The 26808-nt window shown below is 40.1% G+C and overlaps 1 protein-coding gene across 6 annotated transcripts in view; it reads left to right on the forward strand.

Annotated features, from left to right (window-relative positions):
* Positions 1-1942: 1942 nt before the first annotated feature.
* Positions 1943-26808, forward strand: part of CHD9 (chromodomain helicase DNA binding protein 9) — a gene marked incomplete at its 5' end in the record, with an annotated part of 116909 nt that continues 92043 nt past the window's right edge. For 4 of the 6 annotated variants that reach the window (XM_080937052.1, XM_080937051.1, XM_080937053.1 and 1 more), the window contains 2 exons: positions 1958-3406; positions 26225-26556. In XM_080937052.1, coding sequence (XP_080793178.1) covers positions 1958-3406; positions 26225-26556 — 1781 coding nt within the window. Of the gene's footprint in view, positions 3407-25449; positions 25522-26224; positions 26557-26808 lie in introns of those variants that run through there. The other 2 variants (XM_080937054.1, XM_080937055.1) reach the window with 2 other exon arrangements.

Consider the following 26808-nt stretch of genomic DNA (forward strand, 5'->3'; position numbering starts at 1 on the left):
AAAACTAGGTTTTCATCTGACATACCACTATACTACAGACATATTTTGCATCATGTATTATAGTATATTGTAATCCAGTGAAATCCTAAAGTCATATAGTCATATGGGTCTCTGTAATAGTTTTATTGTATCTGCTTTTCCTAAAATCAAGTTAAGGATGAACAAATCGCTGTTAGCTAGTGTTTCCATTTTCCCTTTATGATGTGTGCTTAGTGACTAGTATTCTGTTCTATGATTAAAGGATTTTTATCTCCTTAAACTTCTCCTTCATTACACTCAGTTTCTTCCCATGTTACAGAATAGTTTTCTCCCGTTAATTGGAATAGAAAGTGCTTGTTTTTTGTTTTGTTTTGAGACAAGGTTTTACACATTCGTCCAGACTGTCCATGAAAACTCATTATGTAGTCTAGACCATCTACATTGGAGCTTTCTGCCTAACCACTAGGTGCTAGGAGTATAAGCATTTATTTCCAAATGTAGCTACTTGTTCCTTATTAAAGCAATATGTACCATTACGACTAAGAAGACATTAATATCTGGGTATAAGTTATTCAGTTTTGGTAGTTGAGCCTTTTGGTGGTGGCCTTAATCCCTGCACTCAGGAGACAGAGGCAGGTAAGTCTCTGTGATTTAGAGGCTAACCTGATCTACAAGAGTTTCAGGACAGGCAGAGCTACACAGAGAAACCCTGTCTGAAAAAACAAAATAAACAAATGAAAGTTTGATAGCTATGACTTTTCAGAATTAAAAAGAATAACATTTCTACAGTTGCATAGTTAGTAGATATTTTATCTAGAGGTTGAGGTATTGTTGTTTTGTTTTGTTTTTGAGACAGGGTTTCTGTGTAGCCTTGGCTATCTTGGAACTCATTCTGTAGACCAGGCTGTCTTCAAACTTACAGAGATCCAGCTGTCTCTGCCTCCCGGGTGCTGGAATTGAAGGAGCACACCACCACTGCTCAGCCTAAGCTCTATTTTTTCAGATTGTCTTAAAACCAGTTTATCATTTATTTAGCCCAGGCCCCTGTTTGTGTCTATTTAGCTTGAATTTCAGTATTTTCATAGTTTGATAAATAAAATATGAAGCATGCATATTCCTAATGAATTAACAGTTTCACTTGAGATGGAGTAAAAAATACAACCGAACACAGGAAGATACTTATATTTGCTTCACAGTTACCTAAGTTGTTTGACTGTCAGGTTGGTCTTCCATGCAAGATGAGCAAAGGCACCATGTGATAACCATGAGGTTATTGTGTTCCAGCATAGTTTGCAGCAGATTTTGGGGTAGTATATCAGCTAATCAAACCAAATGAGTTTTATTTCATTCTGGTTCACCTTCTCCTGACAACTTTACAATTACACTTTTGGCTTTTCTGTGTATATCCCATGAAGCAGGTGATCATAATCTCCTAACTAACCCAAGAATATCTGACACTAGATCTCTTAAACATATACCACTTTAAAGGGCAGTGCCTAGATAACCTACTCACTGCATAGAGGTGTTGGGAGTGTGAGACATTTCACACTGGAGTATGACACACCTATTTGCTATTCATAGGGCTACTTTACATTCTTTCACCATGTTATGTGTACCTCAAGTAAAGTGATGTGCATTTTTACCTTTAAACAAATAGTTGTGTCCCACACAGGAGCCTGTTTTCTTCTATACAGAATATTAATAACCTAATCGTAATGAACTGCCATACCCAAAGTACTCTGTAAGTTTTCTTAATAGAAGTTTAATGAATACTTACTACTAAACTTAAATTATTTTTGTTCTTACTTTCCTAGGATTCTGGCGCTTCCTGACATGCCATTATGTAGAGCAATAATGAACACTGGCCTATTGTGGATGAGTCGACGGCCCTCAGAAATGATGCAGTAACATCTACTACAGGGAAGTTGAACATACTCTATTTGGAGTGGACAACCCAAATTGTCACTGGAGTTTCACAATGACAGACCCAATGATGGACTTTTTTGATGATGCCAATCTTTTTGGTGAGACTTTAGAAAGCTTGTCAGATGATGCATTTGTACAACCGGGACCTGTCTCGCTAGTTGATGAACTGAACTTGGGTGCAGAGTTTGAACCTTTGCACATAGACTCACTAAACCATGTTCAAGGTACTCCAACGCATCAGAAGATGGCAGATTTTGAACAGTTAAATCAGTTTGACTCAATGAAGTTTCATCATGTTAGTCAGTCCTTTGGCAGCCCAGTTGAACACGTACCATCCCCACACTCTCAGTTTAATTGCTCTCCAATCCATCCCCCAAACCAACCCAATGGCTTGTTTCAAGATGTAGCAGACGGCAGTCCAATGTGGGGTCACCAGACAGCTACTGGCCTATCTAACCAAAACGGATCCCCCTTTCATCAACAAGGACATCCACACACTCTGCATCAGAACAAAAGCTTTGTGGCGCACCATGATTTTGCCTTATTTCAGGCCAGTGAACATCAAACACAGTGTTCTTCCCTCCGCTCGCAACAGAACAGAAATAATCTTAACCCAGGGCAAAACTCTCTTGGCCAGGCTAAAAATTTTATAGACCCTAGTGTTTCTGGCGCACACAGAGTTAATGTTAACCACCTAACCAATGCCCCCTCCTCACAGCAGACTCTTCCAGTTCAGTTCTCTCCCACTGCAAACCCTCCAGCACACTTCCTCAAGTGTAGCAATCACCAGGAAGGCAACTATAACAGACCTTCTCCAAGTATGACTTCCTGCTCTGTGAGTAACTCGCAACAGTTTCCTGCACACTATTCCTTCTCCAGTGGTCAGGTGTCACCAAGCAGTCTCCTTCAGTCACCTGCAGGTCTCGCTCCCAGTCATACAAATCAGGCTTTATCTGATTTTGCTGGAAGTAACTCCTTTTCACCTCATAGAGGAATGAAACAAGAACCCAGTCAGCATATCCTGAACCCTACTACATCACTCAACTCAAATAATTTTCAAATTTTGCATTCGTCACGTCCTCAGGGTAATTATAGCAACTCAAAATTATCACCCATGCACATGAACTTCCCAGATCCTGTTGACTCAGGACCTCCAATGGGTCATTTCCATGACCATGTGGAAACGAATGGTTTTTCATCTTTAGAAGAGAATTTACTTCATCAAGTGGAATCTCATACAGAACCATTTGCAGGACTTGACCCAGAAGACCTTCTGCAGGAGGATCTCCTCCCCCAATTTGACGAATCTCCATTTGGACAAGATAATTCAAATCATGTTTTAGATCATGACCTTGACCGCCAGTTCACTTCACACCTTGTAGCAAGGCCTTCTGACATGGCTCAAACTCCGCTGCAATATCAGGCTCGGGGCTGGCCTTCCCCACTGCCTAACAACCATCAACATTTACACAACAGAAATCATCTATGTTTACAGCGACAGGTATGTAGCCCTCTTTTTTACTTTGGCAGTTTGAGGGTGGGTGGGCTACTACTCGGTTCATTTTAAATGAGACCTTTCAAGAGTTATAAAAAATCAGAGTTCTATTGAGTGTGCCGTTTCGACAGGTTTATCTTGCTGTTAAATCTTATTGAAAAGCAATTCATTGTATTTTGGAGCTGTGAGATTTAAGATGTCTTATTGCTTTTGTGTTTACTTTATTAGAAGGCTATCTTGTTAAAATTAAACCTTAGTAACCACAATAATTAAATAGGAAACAACAGCCTGGAGATGTTTTAGTATGGCTACGGTCGGCACAGTATTGACGTTCCTATACGAGTTCATGCAGACTTATCAGCAAGTCTAACGTCTCCCTGATCACTGGGTAAAGTGCAGAGGAAGGAACTCAGAAAACAGTCTCTATAGAGCTCGCCTCTGTTTTAGCTTTCAGCTGGCTGAGGCAGGGTTGTAAGTTCAGGACAGTTTGGATGCATTAGAGGAACTGTGGAGAAATCAAACACATATCAAAGCTCCAGAAAGTCAGCATTTTAAAGCCAAGGTAATATGGAACTTCAGTTAAAATTCAGTGTGTTGTAAAAATAGCAAAATGTACAGTATTTATTTCACTTATTAGAAACAAGTCTTGACTGCTTGTGCTTTCAAAATGTTTTTGTTACATTTTTAAATCTGTGTGTGTGAATGTACGTGAAAACATTCAGGCTGAGATGCATGTAGAGATTGGGACCCTGGTTTCTCATTCTAGATCTGGATTCTGGGATCAAACATGTCACCAGGCTTAGCAGCAAGCGCCCTTACCTACTGAGCCATGTCACCAGTCTCGATGTCCATGCTTAGTGCTGGCGTATTTATGGGGAACTTAATAACGTGCATGGCGCTATTAACTGATAGACTCTTTTGAAAAGCATGACACAAGCATAGTAAAAATAATACATCCAAAACACATTTTTAAACATGTTTTGCCTGTATGCATGTCTATGTACCATGTACATGCCTGGTGCCCACAGAGGCCAAAGGAGGTTGCTGGTTCTCCCTTGGGTTGGCGTTACCCGATGGTTATGAACTGTGATGTGGGTGTTGGGAACTGAGCCAGGATCATCTGGAAGAGTAGCCAGTGCTTTTAAGTGCTGAGCCATCTCTTCAGCCCCCAAATGTATTTCATGTTTATAGCGGGTAACTGGAAACATCACAACTTATTATCATATACCAATTTAATGGATTACTATAAACATTAAAAAGACCTTGAAGGCTAACACTGATAAAATGTTAATGATACCCCAGGAATAATACATAACTCCAAATTATGATCATAGTAAGATACTTCAGGGCGGGTAGTAGAGCAAGACTCTGGATTAGACTCTTGGCTACACATACTTCGGAGGTCTAACTTTGAGCTAGTTATATAATTTCTGTATTTCTTGGTATTTTTTAGTCTTTCTTTCTTTCTTTTAGATTTATTTTATTTATAGCCAAGTATGGGGACTTACATTTTTAATCCCAGCACTGGGGGAGCAGAGGCAGGAAGATCTCTGAATTCAAGCTCAGCCTGGTCTACAGATCAAGTTCCAGGACAGCCAGGATGCTCCCCCTCCCTCCCTCCCTCCCTCTCCCCCTCCTTCCTTCCTCCCTCCCTCTCCCCCTCTCTCCCTCTCCCCTCTCCCTGTGTGTGTGTGTGTGTGTGTGTGTGTGTGTGTGTGTGTATCTGAGCTATATCCTCAGCCCTCTTTTTAGTCTTCATTTCCAAACAGATTGTATTTTGTTTGAGACAGGGTCTCTCTATGTCATCTTGACTGGCATGTATGTAACCCAGGAGTCAGAGATCTGAATGACTCTGCCTTCCAACAGCTAAGATTAAAAGGGTGAGCCACCATACCTGGCTCAATATAGGTTCTCACTACATTGCTTAGGTTGGCTTTGAATAGTACAAGCAGACTATTACAATTCTCAGCTCAGCCCTCCATATATCTGGGATTACAAGCCTTTGCCACCAAATCCAGCTTTGTTTTATTTCAAATAACATTTTCAACACACTAGTGTTTTAAATTTTTTATTAGCATATACTAATTATACATAATACAAAGCTTTGTTATAACCTTTTCATACACATAATGTATATATGCATATATACATATAATGTAGTTTGATCATATTAACACTGTATTAACTTCCTTTGTCTCCTTGATCCTCGTCCTCTTTCCAACCAACTTACCATTTGCTTTTGTTTGTTTTGTGACCTAATGGTTTCCATTACAGTGGGTTACAGGTGAGGGACTATTTATAGGGACCAGAAGGAACATCTTGCCAGTAGGTATAACAAGATGGAAGTGTTTCTCCCTCCCCTAACAACTGCCTATAGATTCTCAGAGAGGGGCAGGACCTTGTGAACCTGTCCTTCCATGACTGAGTGTTGGTGATGGATCTGACCGTGTGCAGGTTTTGAAGAGGTGTGCACAGCAGCAGTAGACATATCATGCCCAAGAGACCACATTCCACAGCACTCTACCCCTGCCTTCCACTGTGACAGTCCTTGTACTTCCTCTTGTGAAATGTTCTTCGAGCCTTGGTCCTTCCACTTCTGAGCCATTTAGGGCAGAACATTCAACGTTCACGGACTCTCAGCACGTTAACCAGTTAATTGCTGTCCACCATAAAAATAATACTTCTCTGACTTAAAGCTGACAGTGACTATAATCTAATGGCATAAATGTGGTTATTTAGAAGGTACTTTGATAGGCATATCATATCCACTTACCAAAACAACAGTGATATTTTCTCTACTGGGCCTATGGCCTTCCCAGGCGTAGGCTTTTTTGACAAGGTTTATGGTACCAGATGTGGGACATCTCAAGTCCAGTCCAACAATGGCTGGTTGTCCTTGTAACAGGCTTGTCACTGCTGTACTAGTGGCACAAAATAACTTAGTGGCAGATAATAAATAGTTGAGCAGACGAGACTCACAGCTGAGTAAACTCTGCCCACGACAATTCTCTCTGAGTACTTCCTGCAAACATACTTTTCAGGAAAGAAGCTTCAAGATCAAGTCTGACTTTATGTTTCTATGTTCTACAACCAGAGTATCAGTGCACAGGCTTGGAAATGTCTAAGATGGGCGTGTTGGAGATATGCCTAGGTATTCTTTAAAGGCACAAACCTATCTCCATTTCACTTGTTGAGTGTTAGGATGTTGCTCCCTCTACTGGAGGGAGGGTCAGGCATGTTAGTCAGCAGGACCCTGGAGAAATCCTCCAGTGACAGAATCTAGGTCAGTCTTTTGTTTGTAGGTCTTCTACTGCCTTTGACTAACTGCTTTGTCAGTGTGTAATTCAGTTCTGAACCATGAAACTTGATTAACTTGGTTTTACTTCCTAAGAACGAACATGTTTTGTTGTTTGTTGTTATTGTTTTGTCTTCCAGTTGATGTTTTTTTAAAGATGTTTCCAACTTTTGAAAGTAAAGACTCACTTTTGTAGATTGCAAGGTTGTATAGATGAGTGATGTGGCCTCCTCCATTGCTAGCATAGAAACATGCAGACATTGAAGAGAAATTCTCTTAAAACTCCATTTGTCATTCATCTTGGGCTGGATCGCTCAATGGTTTAGGGCACATACTGTTCTTGCAGAGGACCCAAGTTCTAGTCCCAGCTATGTCCTATATCACAACTCACAACTGCCCATCACTTCAGCTCCAGGGGATCTAACATCCTCTCCTCTGCTCTCATATGCAGATATGTGTACATATATAATAAGTAAAATCATTTTGAAAAATGTTCTGTACTGATAAGCTAATGACGTTTAAAAGCTACTAACCTTTTTTTTTTTCCCTATGAAAACACTGTCCAGAAAAGTACAAAGGGAATTCCATTTGGACTTTTTTATTTTTTAATTTCTGTGTATGGGTGTCATACCTGCATGTATATTTGTGTACTGCTTGTATGCTTGGGGCCTAAGGGGCTGGAATTGGGCATCAGATTCCCTGGACAGATGGCAAGAAGTCTCTATATGGGCACTGGGAATCAAAGCTGGGACCTGTGGAAGAACAGCTAGTGCTTCTAACCACTGAGCCACCTCTCCAGCTCCAGGGCTCTCTGCCTGTTTGTTGTTTCGATTTAGAGGCCGGAATGAAGCCTAGCAAGCAAAAATGAGATCATGTGTGGAATATATGGAAGAAATTTCCAATAAAGTTCTTTTACTGAAAGTATGGAAGTAGAAATCTCCTAAGAGGAGTTCTGTGGGTGGGAAGTGAACTAACTTGATAGTTTATTTCAACTCCGAAAATTCTATCACTGTAGGTTTAGGACATATTATAGGCATGTCACTTAAATTGTCTCTGTAGTTCCTGTGTAGCAATTACAATATTCTATTTTTTTTTTTAGTTAAAGTAAGGCATTCTAGAAGATTTGACAGAAATATCAAAACCAAGCATTAATCCTCTAACTGTAGGTAAATTGTTAGATAATTTCTATTTTGCACTTTGGCTTACTCAGACAATCAAGATTTTTGAAATAGCTATTTTATAATAGTGGAGTGTGACTGACTAGGTTTCTCTATTTGAGTAGCTAATCTGTAAGTATTACAAACAGAAGAACTACTTCACTAGGATGTGGTAGCATTGACAAAGGAGGAGCATCAGTGCACACTAGGAAACATGCACTGCAGCTTTCAATTATGTGCACCCCGGTTAACTGTGTAGACCATACTGTATACATTTACCACACAGGGAGTTCTTACAATTTGTGGAAAAAGAATAGTCTTTAAACAGGTGTTGCTTCCCCACTTGAATATGTATTTGTATACCTCCAAAACCGACTCTCTCATGGGTTCTTGGATTTTAGCTCTAGGCAAGATCTTTTAATAGCCTCATATACTAACAGTAAGATGACTTAGAAAGGCCATGACTTGCTTATTGTCACAATGTTCTTTCATAGATAAAAGTCTGTAGTACTTTTACAGTTGACCAGAAATGGGAACAATGCTCTTCTATGGTGAGACATTATATTAAAAAGACTGTGTTACAGAGAACAGTTATAATTTATTGCTGACAATGTGCAAGTATTTATACTATTTTTTAAAAAATATTAAGGACTTAGATAAGTACAGATTTTGGTATACTGGGGTTCTAGAAATCATCTTCTGTGCTTTTCTACCTCTCGATGTTACTCATTACTGCTGTGTTTCTTTATTCAGAAACTGAGCTTTAATGAACAGGAAGTTAAATTGGTCAGCTTTGCTATTTGTGAAGGAGAGAAATAAATAATTTTCCTCTCTATCCTTAACAAGTTGGAAGCCAGAGGCTTCAGATTCTCCTGCAGCTGGAGTTAGGTATAGGTGTTTGTGAGCTGCATGATATGGGTCCTGGGAACAAAACTCTAGTCCTCTGCAAGAGCAATACACTCTTAAACACTAAACCACATCTCCAGCTGACTATTTACAGGTTAATTAACAGACTGAACAGTTTGTTGGGTACACTTAAAAGAGACAGCAGGCTGAGCTATAAGAGTACAATCTACTTACTTTTAGAAAAATCTTGAATTGATCAGAATTTAAAGTATATATGTTTGTGTGTATACACACACACACACACACACACACACACACTAATTTGGGCTATAAGAAAGAAAGCCAAACCAGGTGGTGATGGCAAAAACCCTTTAGTCCCAGCACCCGAGAGGCAGAAGCAGGGGGATCTCTGTGAAGTTTGAGGCCAGGCTGACCTAGAGAATGAGTTCTAGGACAGCCAGGTCTATTATACAGAGAAACCCTGTCAGAAAAAGTCAAGAAGAAAGGAAGGAAGAAAGAAGGGAGGGAGGGAAGAAAGAAAATAGAAAGAGAGAAAAAAAGAAAGAAAATAAATTAGCCTAATTAAATAAAGTAGTAAAAGAAGTTTAAAAAATTATCTTAAAAATTATTTTTCATCAAAATATACTATGTGGAATTGGAACTTCTCAACAAGATCAAGTTAACATTATATTTATTAATATGCAATAATGCATGTATTATTATGTAAAGTGCATGCATTATTTTAATTTAGGTAAGTAGTTCACAACTGCTTGTAACTTCAGCTCCAGAAGATCAGGCATTTCCGGTCCTTGTGGATACCTGCCCTCATGCATGTATACCTATACAGAAGGAAACATAGTTAAAAACAACTCATTTTAAAATCCTGAGCAGGTTTCTTTATCTTCCCAAACTCAGTGTCTTTTTCTATACAGTGTGACTAGTATTGGCACCAGCCATGTAAAATTATGTTCTATATTGACAACCTTTCTGCAAAAGTAATCAAGGAAAATACTCACTTACAATAATTTAGTATCTAGCAAGAAATGCAACCAGTAAGGCAAACTGTATTTGTGAGGCTAACTTCAGGACACACACACACACACACACACACACACACACAAACACACGAAGAAGGAGGGGGAGGAGAAGGAAAGAAATTGAAGAATGCACTAGATGATGGGATGAACTCCCGTGCTTCTAGAATTGATATGGGGTGGTTTATATGGACATCTCATCAGTGGCTAAAAGTGCACAGATGTTTGCTTCAGCAGTTGGGTCTGCATGAACTACTGCCAACTGAAGTAAGGAGCTTCTCTGAAGTAGGAGCGGTGGTGTGTAGTTTTAATTCCAGCATCGAGGAGGAACTCTGAGTTCCAGGAAAGCCAGGGCTACATAGAGAGCCCCTGTCTCAAAAAGTAAAAGAAAGCAGCAACAGCTTCTCTGCCCAAGGTTGAGAGCATCTGTGGATATAAACACAAAGTGTACGTTCATGAGGGAAAGCAAGTAAAACTACTTTTCCATTTCATCTCTCCTATGGGGAGTCGGTAAGAAAGCAGGTAACAGCAAATGCTGGAGAGCATATGGAGAAAGGGGATCTTCATTGCTATTGGTAACAGTGTCAAGTGGTGCAGCACTGTGGAAATCTCATAAAAATAGCATATCAAAACTAGTTAAAACTGTCACATGACCCAGCTCTACTTACCACAGAGACATTGTTGTGACCACATGGTCTTAAGTCACACCTGTATTTCACTATGAAACTTGATGCTCATTTCCGGGTTTACGCAGATGTTCTATTTAGCAAATTGTAGGCTACTCCCTTCTATTTTTAATTGCTACATCATTCATAGTTACATCATGAGGGATATTAGATTTGAGTATTTTTATCACTTGATAGGATATAAAGCCTCTGTGAGGCTCTTGACAAGCTGTAATGTGTGAGTTAATTTTCAGATAGTAAATTAGGTTTGCAGGCTGGAGAGATGGGTTAGTGTTTAAGAACACTGACCACTCTTTCAGAGGACCTGAGTGCAGTTTCCAGTACCCACACAGTGGCTCACCACGATCCTGAACTCCAGTCCTATGGTTTCCAACACCCTTTTCTGGCCAGGTATGTACAGACATGAATACAAACAAAACACCCATATTTATAAAATAAATCAATTAAGTTTAAAAACAAAACCCAAACAAAATAAAGTTCTATAAAGAAAGAAGAGGTATCTGTCTTTTCCATTAAGAGACAGACAGACAGACAGACAGACAGACAGACAGACAGACAGACAGAGATTAGGCTCCCATTCCTAAACTCTATCCTCCTTGCTCAGTCTCTCTCCCTGTCCCTCCTCTTTCTCTTTCCTTCTATTAGCTGCTAGGTTTTGGTTGAGAGTAATTTGTGTCCACAGTTGACTTTTGGTCTGTAATTTGTTTTATTTTGGTTTTGATCTGTGATTTTAATTCATTAATTATAGCTGTTTACCTTTTCTTTGGTTTGAATAGGGCCATTTGGATGATTGTATTAGTAAACAACACAATCAATTAGAAAATATTTTTTAACCTCTGGCTAGAAGTTAGGTGGAGACTTTCCTCCATAATCTATCTTCAATAGAATGTTTTTGTTTGTATTAAATTTGTTTTTATGAAATACTCTGTATTATAAAAATATAAGTGTCACAGTGAACTGTGTTTTCTCCTCCTTCCCACTTCCTGAATTATAAAGTACAATAGACCCAACAACCACTGTCCACACTGGTTCCCAAACTCATTCTTTTTTTTTTTTTTTTTTTTTTTTTTTGAGATGGGGGTCCTCACTGTGGTCCACTTGTCTCTTGGAACTCATTATGCAGACCAGGCTAGCCTCAGAACTTCCAGACTTTGTCTCCTGAGTGTTGTGATTAAGGGCATGTATCACCACCCAGCCTAAGCAAACAACTCCTCCTCTTCTTAAGATTTATTTTTAATTGTGTGCATGAATGTGGATGCCCATGGAGACCGGAGGCACTGGATCTCCTGGAGATAGAGTCACCCATGTGCATGATGGGCGTGGAGCTCAGGTCCTCTAGGAAGAACAGAACTTGTTCTTAACTACTGAGCTCTCTCTCCAACCCCCTCAAACTAGAGTTTACTTATCTATATAAGTATTGTGTCTATATATGTGTACCTGCATGTCAGAAACAGGGATCAGATCCCATTACAGATGGTTGTGAGCCATCACGTAGTTGCTGGGACTTGAACTGAGGACCTCTGGAAGAGCAGCCAATGCTCTTAACCGCTGAGCCATCTATCAGCCCTCTTCCCTCCCATTTTTAAGGCCTTATTGGGTGAAGGATAAATTGCTGATTGAATTACCCTGTTGCCAGTCATCTGAGTTTTCAGTATCCTTTCTACCTAGCCAGGAAAAATATAATTTCTTTCACAACTTTGAAAAATACTTTGTTAAAAAAACAAAAACAAAGCAGCCAAAATGATTTAAAGTAGATAAAGGGTATGATGCTGGATCAAAGGTTTCTCTAGCCTCTGGCTTATCCAGTCCTTATGAGCAACTTTCCAGCTCTTTCTCTAGTCCACTGGGCTTTTGTGAGTGAGCAGGAACTGTCATGATGTGCAGAGGGGGAGACACCCAGCTCCTCAGCATCCTGTGAGTACTTAACACCTCATGGTGTCTTGGTACACAGACTATCAAAGTCCACTTGGCAAGATTCTCTTTTGTTGCTATGACAATCTTATGGTTTTCTTCCTGTGAACATTTCTCTCCCTTCCATTACTCCTTAAGAAGACAGTCTGAGCTCTCACTTGTTTGACATTATATATAACAAATTATATTATATATTACATATAATAAAGACTGAGTTATTTCTCACAAACATGCACTCGTTTACTGTTTTGCTCTTTCTCTCATCTTGCGTATGTTATATATTCTACTTCTATAATAATATTGGTGCGAAAGTGTCTGTGCACACATGCATGTCTGTGTGGTGAGCATTCAGGCTCAAGTTTCTTTTCGTTTAGTTTTGTATTTCTCTTTGTGTAGTTGTCCAGGAACTAGACCAGGCTGGCCTTGAACTCACAGAGATCCACCTGCCTCTGCCTCCTGAGTGCTGGGATGAAAGGCATGTGCCACCACTGCCCAGCTCTTTTCTTTTTTGTATAAAGATTTACTATTATTATTACCATTATTTTATTCATAAGGGTGTTTTGCCTCGATGTATGTCTGTTTACTGATGTGTGCCTGGTATCTGCCAACATTGGATCCCTACAAACTGGAGTTACAGATGGTTTTGAGCTACCATATGGATGCTGGGAATCAAACTCGGATCCTCTTGAAGAGTAGGCAGTGGGCTGATGAGCGATCTTTCCAGCCTGTGGATGATATAATTTAATTTTAGTTTGCAGTAAATAAATAAAACTAATAAGAGCTGCTAACTAGGTAAAATCAATCCTGTTCTGAGTATGTCCACCTGTTAAAGTACCTATTGAAAGTCAAGTTTTACTGAGACAATTTATATATAATAAAATGTATCCGTTTAGTATAAAGTATTCAGATCTGAGAATTATGTGTGCCTATGTGATGCTTATCACAATCAAGCTAACAAGCCTTTCATGTCCTAAGTGTCTTAGGTGAGCAGTTATCTTCCCGTCCCACGCCCAGTCATGGTGTATTCCTGTTGTTAAGGATTAGTAGTGCCTGTTTATGACTGTATAAATGGAATCATGTTGTCTCTACTCTTGTTTCTGTGTTTTTTCTTTGAACATAGTCCTTTTTGGAGTTGTTTATATCATTTCATGCATCACTTATACCAGTAAACTTAAAAACTTTATTATTATGTAAATGTGTGCCTGTGTGAGTTTACATGTCCCATGTGTATGCAGGTGGCTGTGGAGACTGGAGGAGGGCACTGGATCCCCTGCAACTTTCCTTAGAGTGTGTGATCCTCTTGGTCTATGTGATAGCAACTGAAGCCTGGTCCTCTGCAAGAGCTGTGCATGCTCTGAACCCCACAGAGCATCAGCACATTTTTAGAAAGAATTTATATGTAGCAAGATCGCCTTTTTGGTTTTTGTGTTAATGTGTATTCTAAATCTTTCATATAATTTGCAAACACTCTATGTGTGTCAGGTACATTCCCAAGGCCAAAGGCAGCTTTTCTCTCTCTCCCTTCCTTCTCTCCCACTTTCCTTTCTTTCTTAAGTTATGTAGATCCAGATATTCTAGAATTTGCTATATACCAGATTGGCATCAAATTTAGTGTAATCCTTTTGCTTTTGCTTCTTGCTTGATTTCTGGACTACAGAAATGTAGTCCAGTGTGCACAGTTCAAAGTAAGTTGTTTTGCATGAGGGGGGGGAAGGGAGAGGGGGGAGGGAGAGGGAGAGGGAGAGAGGGAGGGAAGGAGGGAGGGAGGAAGAGAGAGAGTGAGTGAGCGACAGAGAAAGACACTCAGAGAGAGGCAGAGAGACACAGAGGGGGGAAGGAGGGAGGGAGGGCACTGATAACAGAATAGAACTGGGGGGATGGTTCAGTGATTAAAGTGCTTGCTCTTTGCTTTGCAAGTGTGAGTCTGGCATTGAGGCTGGAATTCTGATCTCAAAAGGTAGAAACAGTCTCCCCAGAGCAAACTGAGTAGCAGGAGTGGCTGCTCAAGTGAGGACCAAAACTAGTTGAGAGATCCTGCCTAGTAGAAGAAATCAGCCTACAACTTCTACACATGCATCTAAGCCATGTATATACAGACATAAAAAAATGGGAAAACAAAGACTGTGTTGTGATTAGTATTGTACATTCGAAATGTGTATGAGAATTTCAAATTCTCCTCTTTCAAATGGGATGCCAGTCTCCTCACCCCCTACCCCCACCATTTAAATTTAAGGTTCTAGCTCAAAGCTACATTCCTAGCCCTTTAGGGAGTTGTTTGTTTGTTTGTTTTTGAGATTAGGTCTGCTGCTCTTTAGTTTAGGTTGGCCTCAAATTGGGCTCTTCCCGCCTCCACTCTCTTGACCCCTGAGATTTCATACGTGCATCATCTGGCCCTGATACCCTTTCAGTCTCTTTTTATTTAACCATATGGTTATAATTCGTAGTTTCCTGATACATTCAGAGATTGTTATATCATTGGCCCAAACGCCTGTCATGTTTACTGATGAGTTTGTTGTTTGTTGAAGTCTTTCCTGTCAGATATAGAAGTCAGTGTCTCTAATATGCCGAAGACCCGAACAGCTATGTGTCCACACACACGTGATTGGAAGTGGTGGTGAAGGCTGGAATGGAGGTGAAGTACTCAGCAGCAGCTTAGAGAAGGGCAGCTAGTTGGCAGTGTTGTGTGATTAAGAAGTAACAGCAGGATGTTGTTCTGTACATCATAACCTCAGCACTGGAGACTGAAGACAAGTGAGGTGTCAGAGCCAGACTGGGCTACACAGTGAGACACAACTGAACCCCTCTATAAAAGTCCACTCATTAGTCAACTAAAAGCGGAAGGGTGAGAAAATAGTAAACGTAGGATGTTTCCAGATTTTAATAACAGAAGCTTCTGGGCCTAGAGAGATGTTTGAAAGCACTGACTTTTCTTCCAGAGGAGCCAGGTTCAGTTCCCAGCACCCATGTGCCAGCTCACAACTGTCTGTAACTCATGCATTTGCAGCAAAACACCAGTGAGCATAAAGTAGTTTTTAATAGAAAGCTTCAATAAACATTTATGTGCATCTTTTAAAAACTTTAATCACTCAAATAGCTGTTTATGGCAGCCACCTCAAGAAAGTTGGACACATGAAATCATATTGTATGGACTGTTTTTATTAGGAAATTAGGGAGCTTGAATTGGGAGTTGTATTGATGTCTCACAATGTGAATACCTTTTCTTTTGTTTCTTTGACATTCTTTGGTTTTTGTGAAATGCTTGCTCAAATATTTTCCCCATAAGTAGGTTTTCACATCATTACCTATTTATTTCCTAACATGGGGTATTGACCCGAGGGCCTTGAATAAGCATGTGACACTTAGCTAGACACGCCAGTCTCCAGACTCCTCTATATAAGAAACATCAATCTTAGCCACAGGAATTAATTCTAATATTTACTAATTGCTTAGTTGTTAATGTTTCAAGAGCTATTAACTGAATTATCTCATTTAAATTCATAACATATCTAGGCAGTTACATGAAACTATTAAACATTAGGTAAGATTCAAGAGATACAATTTGAATATGTCTTTAGGCTATAAATAACTACAATGTACTATGGTAAGTATAACAATAATAAAAAATAATATCTCAAAGTAAGCTTTGTTTGCTTGGTGTGGACCTGGTCTCATACCTACTAGGCCACACTATGTAATGGCCCTAAAGTGAATTTTTCAATAGACACTTACTAGACTAGAGTAGAGAAGGGGCACTGTTTTAGTCATTTGTGGTTGAAATAGCAAAATACTAGAGAACGAGTAACAGAAGAAAGGTTTATTCGGCTCACTGTTCTAGAAGCTGAGAAAACCAAGAGCATAGTGCAACTCTACTTAGTGGACACCGTGGTTGGATCATAACCTGGCAGAAGACATCACAGGGTGAGACTCAGCGATTTTGCCTGAGAGCTTGCTTCTATAACATGGCCGCCCTCCTGATACTCATGAGTTAACAAGTAGATACCTAGAAAGGCAGAGCTTATACGGTTCAGTCATTTTTCTGATATATTAACATGTGATTTGAGGGATTGCCTCCTCACTACCACTTGAGACAGGGTTTCTTTGTGTAGCCCTGGTTGCCCTGGAACTCCCTGTGTAGACCAAGTTGGTCTCATATTCAGATATCCACCTGTATCTGCCTCACAAGTGCTGGGATTAAAGACATGTATCAATGAACCTAGATAGGTATTCATTTTATACATGAAGTTTAGGAGATAAGTGTTTGAAAGAACCCTAGACAAATAGAATAGTAAATACAAAGCTTTTAGTAGAATATATCTAAAAATCTGAGAGTACCTCAGTGTTTGCTTGCATAAAACATATCTGGTATTCAGTTTTGGAGAGATAATTGTTTTCAGACATGAAAACCAGAAGTTCAATACTGATTTGAACATTGCTTTGTTTTTTCCTTTTGTGTCTTGATTGTTATATTTTCTTCCTAGGCTGGGTATGTAGATCAGTGGGAAGAGTTCATGTCTCAGATGCCCTGGTTTGATCCCCAGCATCATAGAAACTTGGTATCGTTACATACGCCTGTAATCCAAGCAACTCGGGATGGAGGCACCAAGGTCAAGTCTAAAAGGGATCTCAACTACACAGCAAATCCAAGGCCAGCCTTGGCTACATGAGACCCTGTTTCTCCCCGCCCCTCCACCTCCACATACATCTCTTCCTCTTGCATCTCCTGTTAATTGTTGTTTTGAAACAGGGTTTTTCTGCATAGCCTTGTTCATCCTAGAACTCACAGAGATATGCCTGCTTCTGCCTCCCAAGTGCTGAAATTAAATGCAAGCATCAACACATCTGGCAGTAATGTATTTGCTCTAATGCTGTGTGGTACCAGGTGGTGCTTAATATAATGGTTTAAAACAACACAGTCATTATCTCGTTTTTTACTTGGGGCATATAATGTGTCTTTTTTCCCTCTCTTCCTCTTTTATTTTGAGATATTTTAAACATTGTTTTGCTAGACCATATGTGTGTGCATGTGCATGTGCATGCATGCATATGTGTTGAATGGGTACATCACATGCCATGGCATGGTTATACAAGTCAAAGGACAACTTATGTGAACTGATTTCTCTTCTAGTCAAATTTCCAAACCAACAGAGAACAGAATGACCTTCCATTGAGTTGCACTGCAGCCTTCCTCCTCCTAGTTTGTGCTCCTGTTGTAGCAATGGAACACCATGTCCAAAAGCAACTTGGCCAGTTTAAGGTTTACTTGACTTCCACTTCTGCTTCACTGTTTAATCATCAAAGGAAGTCAGGACTGGAATTCAAACAAGTCAGGAGCCTAGAGGCAGGAGCAGGACAGAAGCCTGGAGGCAGGAGGAACTGTGCAAAGCCAATGGAGGGATGCTGCTTATTGGCTTGATTCTGAGCCACCATATCCTGCTCTCTTATAGAACCCAGGACCACCTGCCCAGGGATGGCACCACCCACAATTACTCATTAAGAAAATGCCTTACAGCTATGGTCCTCAACCTTCCTAACGCTGCAACCTTTAATACAGTTCCTCATGTTGTGGTGAGCCCCAACCATAAGATTATTTCACTGCTACTTCGTAGCTATAATCTTTCCACTATTATGAATCATAATATACATATCTGACATGCAGACTATCTAATATGTGACCTCCAAGGGGGTCATCATTCACAAAGTAGGAACTGCTGCTCTATAAGCTTGTGTACAGCCCAATCTTATGGATGCATTTTCTCTACTGAGGTTTACTCCTCTCAGACAACCACAGCTTGAGCCAAGTTGACACAAAACTAGCCAGTATACCACTAAATGAAATGAATGCATCCAGTAACCTCTTAGAGTTAGTTTTTAAAACTTTTTGGACTAGGATCAATATTTACTTCTGAATGTATTCAATAAATACTTCTGAACATATATGAAAGGTTGTGAGAGGATTCCATCAGGGACAGGGTGATGGCTCAGTAGGTTAGATCCCTTGGTGTGTAAATTTGAGAGCTGAGTTCCTCTCCTCAGCACTCACATTGTCTGCAGCTGAGTGTGACTATTCTGCAACCCCAACAGAGACAGGTTTGGCGGGGCTGACTGGCTGCTGGCTTTGTTTAAAACCAATGAGCTAAAGTTTTATTTTAAGGTAACAGAATGAGAGTGATAAACAACAGACTTGGTCTTCTAACATCTACAAATGCACACATGCACACATAAACAGATAACACCACTGTCTGATAAAACACCAGTCCCTTTTGTTTATAAAGAATGTTAGCTGCTATCTTAAACTGATAGTTCATAATGAGATGATAGCTCATACTTTAAAAATCTCTGTCTTACACAGACAAGCCATGGGAAACAATGATGATGACCTATCAAGGAAAGGAGATAAACACTCTGCAGGTAGAGGCAGGCAAATCTCTGTGTTCGCGGTTAGCCTGGTCTACAGAGGCTCACAGAAAAACCCTTTCTTGAGAAACCACTATCAGGCTGGCCTTAAACTCACAGAGATCCACCTGCTTCTTCTCCGGAGTTCTGGAATTAAAGGTGTATACCACTATGCCCAATTTACTTCTTTTTTTTTTTTTTTTTTTTTTTTTTAAATGTGTTTGTGTGAGTATCTGTAGGGTTATTGGTCCTTTGCTCCAACATAGGGCTTGGCCGTGGCCTCTCTGGGAGGTACTTACCCCACACAGTCACCTGTGGGTGTTAGGCTGTAGGGCAGACCCAGGACACGGCTCCAGGGTTGGGGAAGTGCAGTCTGATGCAAGGGACAGCTGGAGCTGGCTCAGGAGTCCCCTGGCCTGTGACAAGAATGGGCCCATCAGGTTCTCAGGCTCTTGGACATCCAGGAGCTGCCGGGAGCCTCAGAAGAGCTGAGGATGGAGTGGGGGCCTGCAGGCTGGATCTAGCTCGGGCCAGGGAAGGAAAGGGGAGCTCCTGCTGGTCCCACGAAGAGAGCCCTTGGCTTGTCAGTGGTTGGCTTGAGCTTGGCTTGGTGGCAGCCATGGCTGGGAGCTCAGAGAGGCCTTCTACAGGAAATGAGATGGCAGCTCTGTAGGCGAAGGCTTTCTCATGGATCCCCACAGTGCATCCCGATGAAAAGAGGCAGTCCATGGTTTTAAGGCATTTACTATCATGTCAGAAAGTGGATGAGTAAAACCGTACCCCACTTCACAGGATGGGCCTGAGATTAAATACTTATGCAGGGAGGAGTGTCTGGGAAGGGAAGCTTATTGGTTAAGCCTTCAGACCTTTAGGTACCTCATTAAAATGGAGATCTGTCTTGAGCCTACTCATCCACTGGTCATGTCCTCTGCATGTGGTAGGGCTTGGGACATCTCCCTTATGTGACTGATAGCCACAAATCTATGGGATGAGGGTGGGGGAGGACTGTGGCTAGTGACAGGGGCCTGGAGCCCAGGAAGTAGGCAAAGCGCCTACCATCCTTTCAGGGTTTCCCGGGCTTTAAGCCTCAGCTCAACCAGGGACAAAGCTACCTTTCATGGTCCCACAAATACCAGTATTATGTATGTGTGTAGGAGGTAACCATGGAAGCCTAAAAAGGCTGTTAGGTGTTATATTTCCTGTGACTGGAGTTACAGACAATTGTGAGCCATCATGAGGTTGCTGGGAACCAAACCCAGGACCTCTACAAGAGCACCAAGCACTTTTTTGTTTGTTTTTTGGTTTTTCTTTTCAGGACAAGTCACTCTGTGTAGCCCTTGCTCTCCTAGAACTTGATCTATAGACCAGACTGTCTCAAACTCAGAGCTCCTCCTGCCTCTCAGCCTCCTGGGTGCTAGGATTAAAGGCTTGAGCCACCCCCACATGGGTACAACAGGCTCTCAGCCTTATAACATTATTATACAGAGAATAGCTTCTTGTGTTAAGGATGAGTTAATGGATTCAGAATTTTCTTAATTTATTGTTTTCAGCAAGTAATGAACTTGATAAGGTTTTGTGATTTGGTGTAATACATATTCTTCATTAGACACATTTAAAATGATAGAAACTGTATATGAGATCTATATGGTAGGATATATAGGGTGAGATATATATTGTTTTATATTTGCATAGCTTTCTTGTCAATGAAAAATTATAGAATTCTGGTATTGCAGTAGCTGTATATGTTGTTCTTTCTCAGCCCATTCTCTTCTCTTCCTTCTTCTTTTGCTCCTTCATACCTGCCTGCCTACCTTCCCTCCTTCCTCTTTTTTATCCTTACAAGTCCTTTGCCTTTATCTTCTAGGTGCTCAGCCTTTTAAGATCGGCGTTAGTATGTATCATGTTGGCAAGTCTGGGACTTATGATGTAGACCAGGCTGGCTACAAACTTCTTATGATGTAGACCAGGCTGGCTACAAACTTCTTATGATGTAGACCAAGCTGACTACAAACTTCTGTCTTTCTTGCCTTTGCCCCCATGTGCTGAGATTATAGATAGATATGTGCCAGCATCCTTGGTACCCATCTTTCTGTAATTGTTGATTCCCTCTGCATAAGATCTAGATATATTTATTATTAGCACATATCACTCGATTTAACATTTATTATTTTTCCACATGTCTACTTTTCTTGCCATGATAAACTACTTGTTATTTTAGTATGTAACATAAAGTTTAATTATGCTGTCATTTCACAGGAGTCGAGTGTCAAACCAGCCTCAGTAGCCCCCTTTCCATAGTTCCATCCAGTGAGACTTTGCATGTTCTCAGTTGCTTAAAGTGCAAACCCAAGTCTGGCTTCTCAGATCAACAGACAGCGCACATCCACTCAATGTATTTGGTGGATAACTTTTTAAATTTTCCTGTGAATTCTTTTAAGTTTTATCCTTCATATATTACTTTTTCAGTTGTGTCTGCATTGCCGCCTTCATTTTCTTTCTTACAATTGCTTTGTGAAAGAAGCTTTGAATAGTTTTTCCAAATTCCAGAATGTACTGATTCCTCTTGATTTTACTGGTACATCTGTCATGTTCTTTCCCCTTGGTTTTTCTTTCCTCAAATTGGGCAACACACTGTTGTCTTTCATAAACACAACTTTTAAAGACTATTTGCTTGAGATACCACATTGATAATTAAAATATACACACTACTTTTAAAAGCATTACCATATTACTGTAAACTCAAAGTTCTAACCCTAGTAAGAAAAAAAAAGCAACGTCATTGTTAGCTACTAGGAAAACCTGGATACTCTGATCACAAGATGAAAACTTAGCACTTGAACATATAAATCTGACAGTTCACAGATATGATAGAGAAGGGAAGTGATTGCTCTAGATAAAGATTCTGAAAATAAATCAACACCAAATGCCGGGAAGTATTTGACATAAGTGTAACTTTTTTTCTTGTTGAAAAGTCAATCTTAGCTGGGTGTGGGAGTGTGGCACACACCTTTAGTTGCAGGTCTGATGCTGTCTTAGGCTCTAGGTAAGGCCAGCCTTGACTGAAAATGAAAACGAGGATGTCTGCTTACTGTCAACAACTGAAATACCTTTACATTTGGTATCAAGTTTTCATGGAATATTTGCTTTATATATTTACTTTTTGTGGTGGGAGAAATCAATTCATTTGTTCTTTCTTTCATAATTTTGCACTGGGGATTGAACCAAGTACATTAAGTGCACTAAGCAAGGACCATGCCACAGACCTACAGAAAAACAGCAGTGTTTTCAAGAAGCTTCACCTTATCTCATGGAACAAAGGCTGCAGATCCGATCTTCCGTATCCCCAACTTTAAAATAATGACATTTTCCTACATGATCCCAATGACGCAAATGGGAAGTTAATACAACAAAGGCTGTAGACGGGAGGGAAACACAGTATAGTTAAGTGGATTCTGACAGAATTTTATTAATGCATAGACTGAGAAGTAGACAAAACAATAACAGTGTGTTTGTATTTTTATATAAATTAGAAAATTACTGTCACCTCATAGGATTATAATTTAAAGTCTTGCATCCCAGTGGCAGAAGAACTGTTTGATCACACTCTATTCTACTGATGAGATTAATTGTTTAGCAGTTGTAATGTTTCAGTGAGGCAGGGGAAGCTGCTAAGAAGCTTGTCAGAAAAGTGAGATGGTTTGGGAAGTGTCCTTGGTCTGTGACAAGTGCACTAAGGGAAATACGGGGAGGACAGACAACAGAGGGGATCCACTGTGTGTGTGTGTGTGTGTGTGTGTGTGTGTATGCGTGTACACAGTTCAAATATCATCTTGCTCATGTCAGGGTTTAAGCCATGTCCCCAGGATCAACCCAGACTACCCTTTGCTTAAGGTTCTAGCTCTAGTCTCCAGATCTTATGCTCACCGTCTGAAAAGAATTGCATTCACATACACTTTCTCTACTAGGCTTCCCATTTCTTTTACCTTCTTATACTACAACTTGGTCCAGAAACCAGCTTTTGACTCTTCTTACAGCTCAGCCATATTCCGTCCTTACGTAATCAATCTCTGCATCTTTGAAAGGGCATTAGAAAGAGTTTTTAAAAATCCACCCTAGCTTTATTATTACCAACCTGATATTTTGAGAAAACTGCTCACTTTTATTTGTATTTAAGTCGATCCCTAAAACTACCATGATTGGATAGCCTCCCATATAGCATAGCTAAAAAAGCTAAAGATGTCTTGTCTTCTAATCTATGTTCCCCTATTCAGTAGCAATAGAATCTTTAATTTCTTATTTTATTTTGTGTGTGTGAGTATATTGCCTACATATATGTGTGTGTACTGTGTATGTTCCTAGTGCCCAGAAGACAGAAGAGGGCCTCAGACCTGGAACTGGAACTACAAGCCATTTTGAACTGCTGGAAACTAAATCAGGGTCCTTTGGAAAAGTAGCCAGTGAATGCTAGAACTCTTAAATGCTGAGCCATCTCTCTAGTTCCCCTCAATGGGACCCTCAAGCAAGTCACTTCTTTCATGCAAGTGTCCTTATCTGTAAAATAATAATTAACAGCAGTACAGAATCTAATCAGATCAGTTCTAAATGTCAACTGGGTCAATGCACAGAAACTATTAGGAATTTGGAGAATATAGTTGATGCCAAATAAAAAGTGTTTGAGCTTATATCGATATTTTTGTCATCGTTTGCTTTTATGTCCCCCTGTCCTGTAACTACAGCACTGCCTGTCGTTTCAGTTTGCCGCCCTCCCTCTCCTTGTTAGTGTTATTACCTATTCTTCCTTCAGGATTAAACGAGTTGATATCCACAAACACTCCGGGCAGTGCCTGGCACTAACCAATTACCAAGTGAGGCGGGGGCTCCTCTGCCTTGACTCTGCTCACAGGCCATCCCGACTGATCCTTCCAGGACTGTTCGGAGAGACGATTTCTCTTGTAACCTTCTGTTTTCCCAGAAGGGTTGATGATAAACGCCTTTTTCTTACCAATATCAGATGACTCTCAGGGGACAGTTGTAAAGGGGGCATTACTAAAAAGATAAAGCCTACACAGTGGTGTACACACCTGTGATTCCAGCACTTGGGAAACAGAAGCAGGTGGATCTCTGAGTTTGAAGCCAGCATCCTGGGCTACAGAGCAAGTTCTGAGACAGCCATGGCTACACAGAGAAAATTTGTCTTGAAAAAATAAAACAAAACAATACCAAAAAGACAAATTTGGATTTTGAAGTAGTGAAGTTTTAACTATTTAAGGATATTGCTTACCAAAAAATAGTCTCATGTATGTGTGTGTATATACATATATATATTTTATCAATGATCAAATCCAAGAGTCAGGTATAGTAGCATATGCCTCTAATCTTACAGACTGTAACATAGAGGCAGGTAGATTTCTGTGAATTCCAGGACAGCAGAAGCTGACCCTGTCTCAAACAGACAAACAAAAATAAAAAAATTCAAGTCAATTTATTTATTTTTAACAAGACATTAAACTTCCATTTTTATCTGTCATAGGCTTAAAACACAGTATGAAGGGTAAAGGCCAAATAGATTGAAATTTTGCTGGAAGATCAATGTGTTCATGGAGATAATAAAAACAGTTTAATTTCTTAATTTAAAAAAGTAACAGTTGTCTGGTTATTGCTGCCTTTACATGCTGTAGAAAGAAACTAGTCACTTCAGAACTAGTCACTTGTTAAGTGGTCATTTATGTTACCTGCTCTTTAACCCTTTGTTCATTGGTAGCCACTTTTACTTTAAATACTTTATTATAATTTTGTAAAGAAATAAATTTTCTCTGCTAAAAATCTTTATTAGATTAAAAAAATACTCAGCCTCAGAAAGCCATTTCTCCACTGTTCTAGTTCCCAGATGATTTAAAAACAGACCCATACGTTCACTGGGTATTTTAAAGCCTGACTGTAGGACGTGGCAGATGGAGAGTTAACGCCTTCGGAGGGAAGAACAGTCCACTGGGGGTTAAACTGCAAGAGTCTAATGGAATAATAACTGGTAGCACCATCTGCTGGCCTACTTCCGCAGAAGGAGTCAGTATTTTTAACGACATCTCTAATATTCATGCTGATGCGTTTTGATGCTTTGTGCATTCATTTCTTTCTGTGCTTTGTTGGAATCTGGCTATCTGCTTACAGCTATTGAAGAAACAGCTTGTAGGAGGGCTTGCAGCCTTTATCGTAGCTAAAGATGAACAGCAGACGTAAACTTGCCAGGGCAGGAATGTGTTGATAAATCAAAATGTGTATTTGTGGACGGCTGTGCATCTCTTGGTTGCAGCTTGCTAAATAGGCCATTTAGGAGTCTTCTTTCAATGCTTTTTCCTTGAGCACTGCCTGGGGTGGTGAAAAAGCAGAGGGCAAGCCTTTGTCTGACGCCAAAAATGTCTTCAGTGAAGAGGCCAAGAGGAAGGGTAAGTGAAGCCTGAATGAGTGGGAGGAGGAGGGGTTCTTTGGGCTAAAAGGCTAATGGGATTGAATAACCCTCCTCGTTACTGGCTGCTGCTGCAGGAGTCACACTGCATCGCCATCTTGAGCTTGGTGCTGTTTTCTCAGCCTGGGCTATTTGTTGTCGTCTGTAGGCCTTAAGGTGGCATTTTAGAGACCTTGTCTAAGCCTTCCTTCCGTCCCCAGTGCTGTGACACTGCTCTGACACCTTGATGAGGCAGGTATAGAAAAGACACCCAGTAGAACACACTGGAATCGGCATGAAAATGTGCTTGGATACTCCTGGGTTTTTTCTCTGCTGTAGTCACAGGCGTGTTTACGGGTAAGAACATAAGAAAACTGATCTAAGCCTATGTGGATGAATGTGTGTTTGGAGAGGAAATTCTGTCCTTGGTCTGTTTCCTGTGAGATTGCTAAAATATTAATAATTGTAATATGAAACTGTAAAACTTGTTTCTTTCTAAAATAGCTTGAGTAAAATTATAACAAATACAAAAATCCATATTTAACTCTTTCATGGGAAAACTAAAACTTTCTTTGATTTTTAGATATGAGAATGCCTGTTTACTAACTAGCTAGCTCTGCTGCTGCATTAAAATAATAATTTTGTGTTCTCTTCCTAGTCTTATAACAGGGTTTTTCTTTTCCTAAGTTACAATAGCTATGTTTTAATTTAGTAATAATTTCGAGGAAAGATGAAAGAAAAGACTTTGATCCTAAATGTAAATAATAGTTACAAGACAAAATTTAAAATTACTGTATTTTTACAGTAAAATCTGAAACATAAGAACGCATTAGGAATATCAGCCAATCTGTGTCTCCTTAACCTTTATTTGCAAGTGAGTAGGTGAACGTGTGCTCTGTCCTAACTTCCAGATGAGCGGTGTCTCACTTCACCTTTGTTTGTAGCCCTCACGTATCAGCTTATGCCATTTTACTGTGTTTGATTTAACATTTCAGATATTATGTCAGTTTTTAAAAAACACTCCTTGGTATATTCTGTTTATACCTTTTCTTTTCTCTAGCCTCCATCTTCCAAGAAGAATGAAGGTTCTGGGACATATACTAAGCTGCAGAATACCCAGGTGAGAGTCATGTCTGAGAAGAAGCCGAGAAAAAAGGTGGAATCAGAAAGCAAGCAAGAAAAGGCTAACCGTATAATATCGGAGGCCATAGCAAGAGCAAAGGAGCGAGGGGAGCGCAATATCCCACGGGTAATGAGCCCTGAGAACTTTCCCAGTGCTCCGGCCGAGGGGAGAGAAGAAAAGAGAGGCCGGAGGATGAAATCCAAGCCAAAAGACAGAGACAACAAAAAACCAAAAACGTGTTCCAAGTTGAAAGAGAAGACAAAAATTGGGTAAGTTGATTATTACCTAAATGTAATGTTTCCAGTTCCTGCTGAGGTTCAACCTTTCTCTGCTGTAGATCTGAGTGTGGACTCCATCAGGAGACTTTACATTGCTGTCTGCCGTGTACATTTTATTTCCATTTTCGGTGAATTATGTAACGTTCTAGGGACCCCAAATATTACTTTTCTGCTAATATAGTACTTTGTGTGTTTTATTAATAAAACAAAATATGCAAGGGAGAAAACTAAAAAAAAAAAAAA

This window comes from Micromys minutus, assembly GCF_963924665.1.
Source record: "Micromys minutus genome assembly, chromosome: 24".
NCBI classification, from domain to species: Eukaryota; Metazoa; Chordata; class Mammalia; order Rodentia; family Muridae; genus Micromys; species Micromys minutus.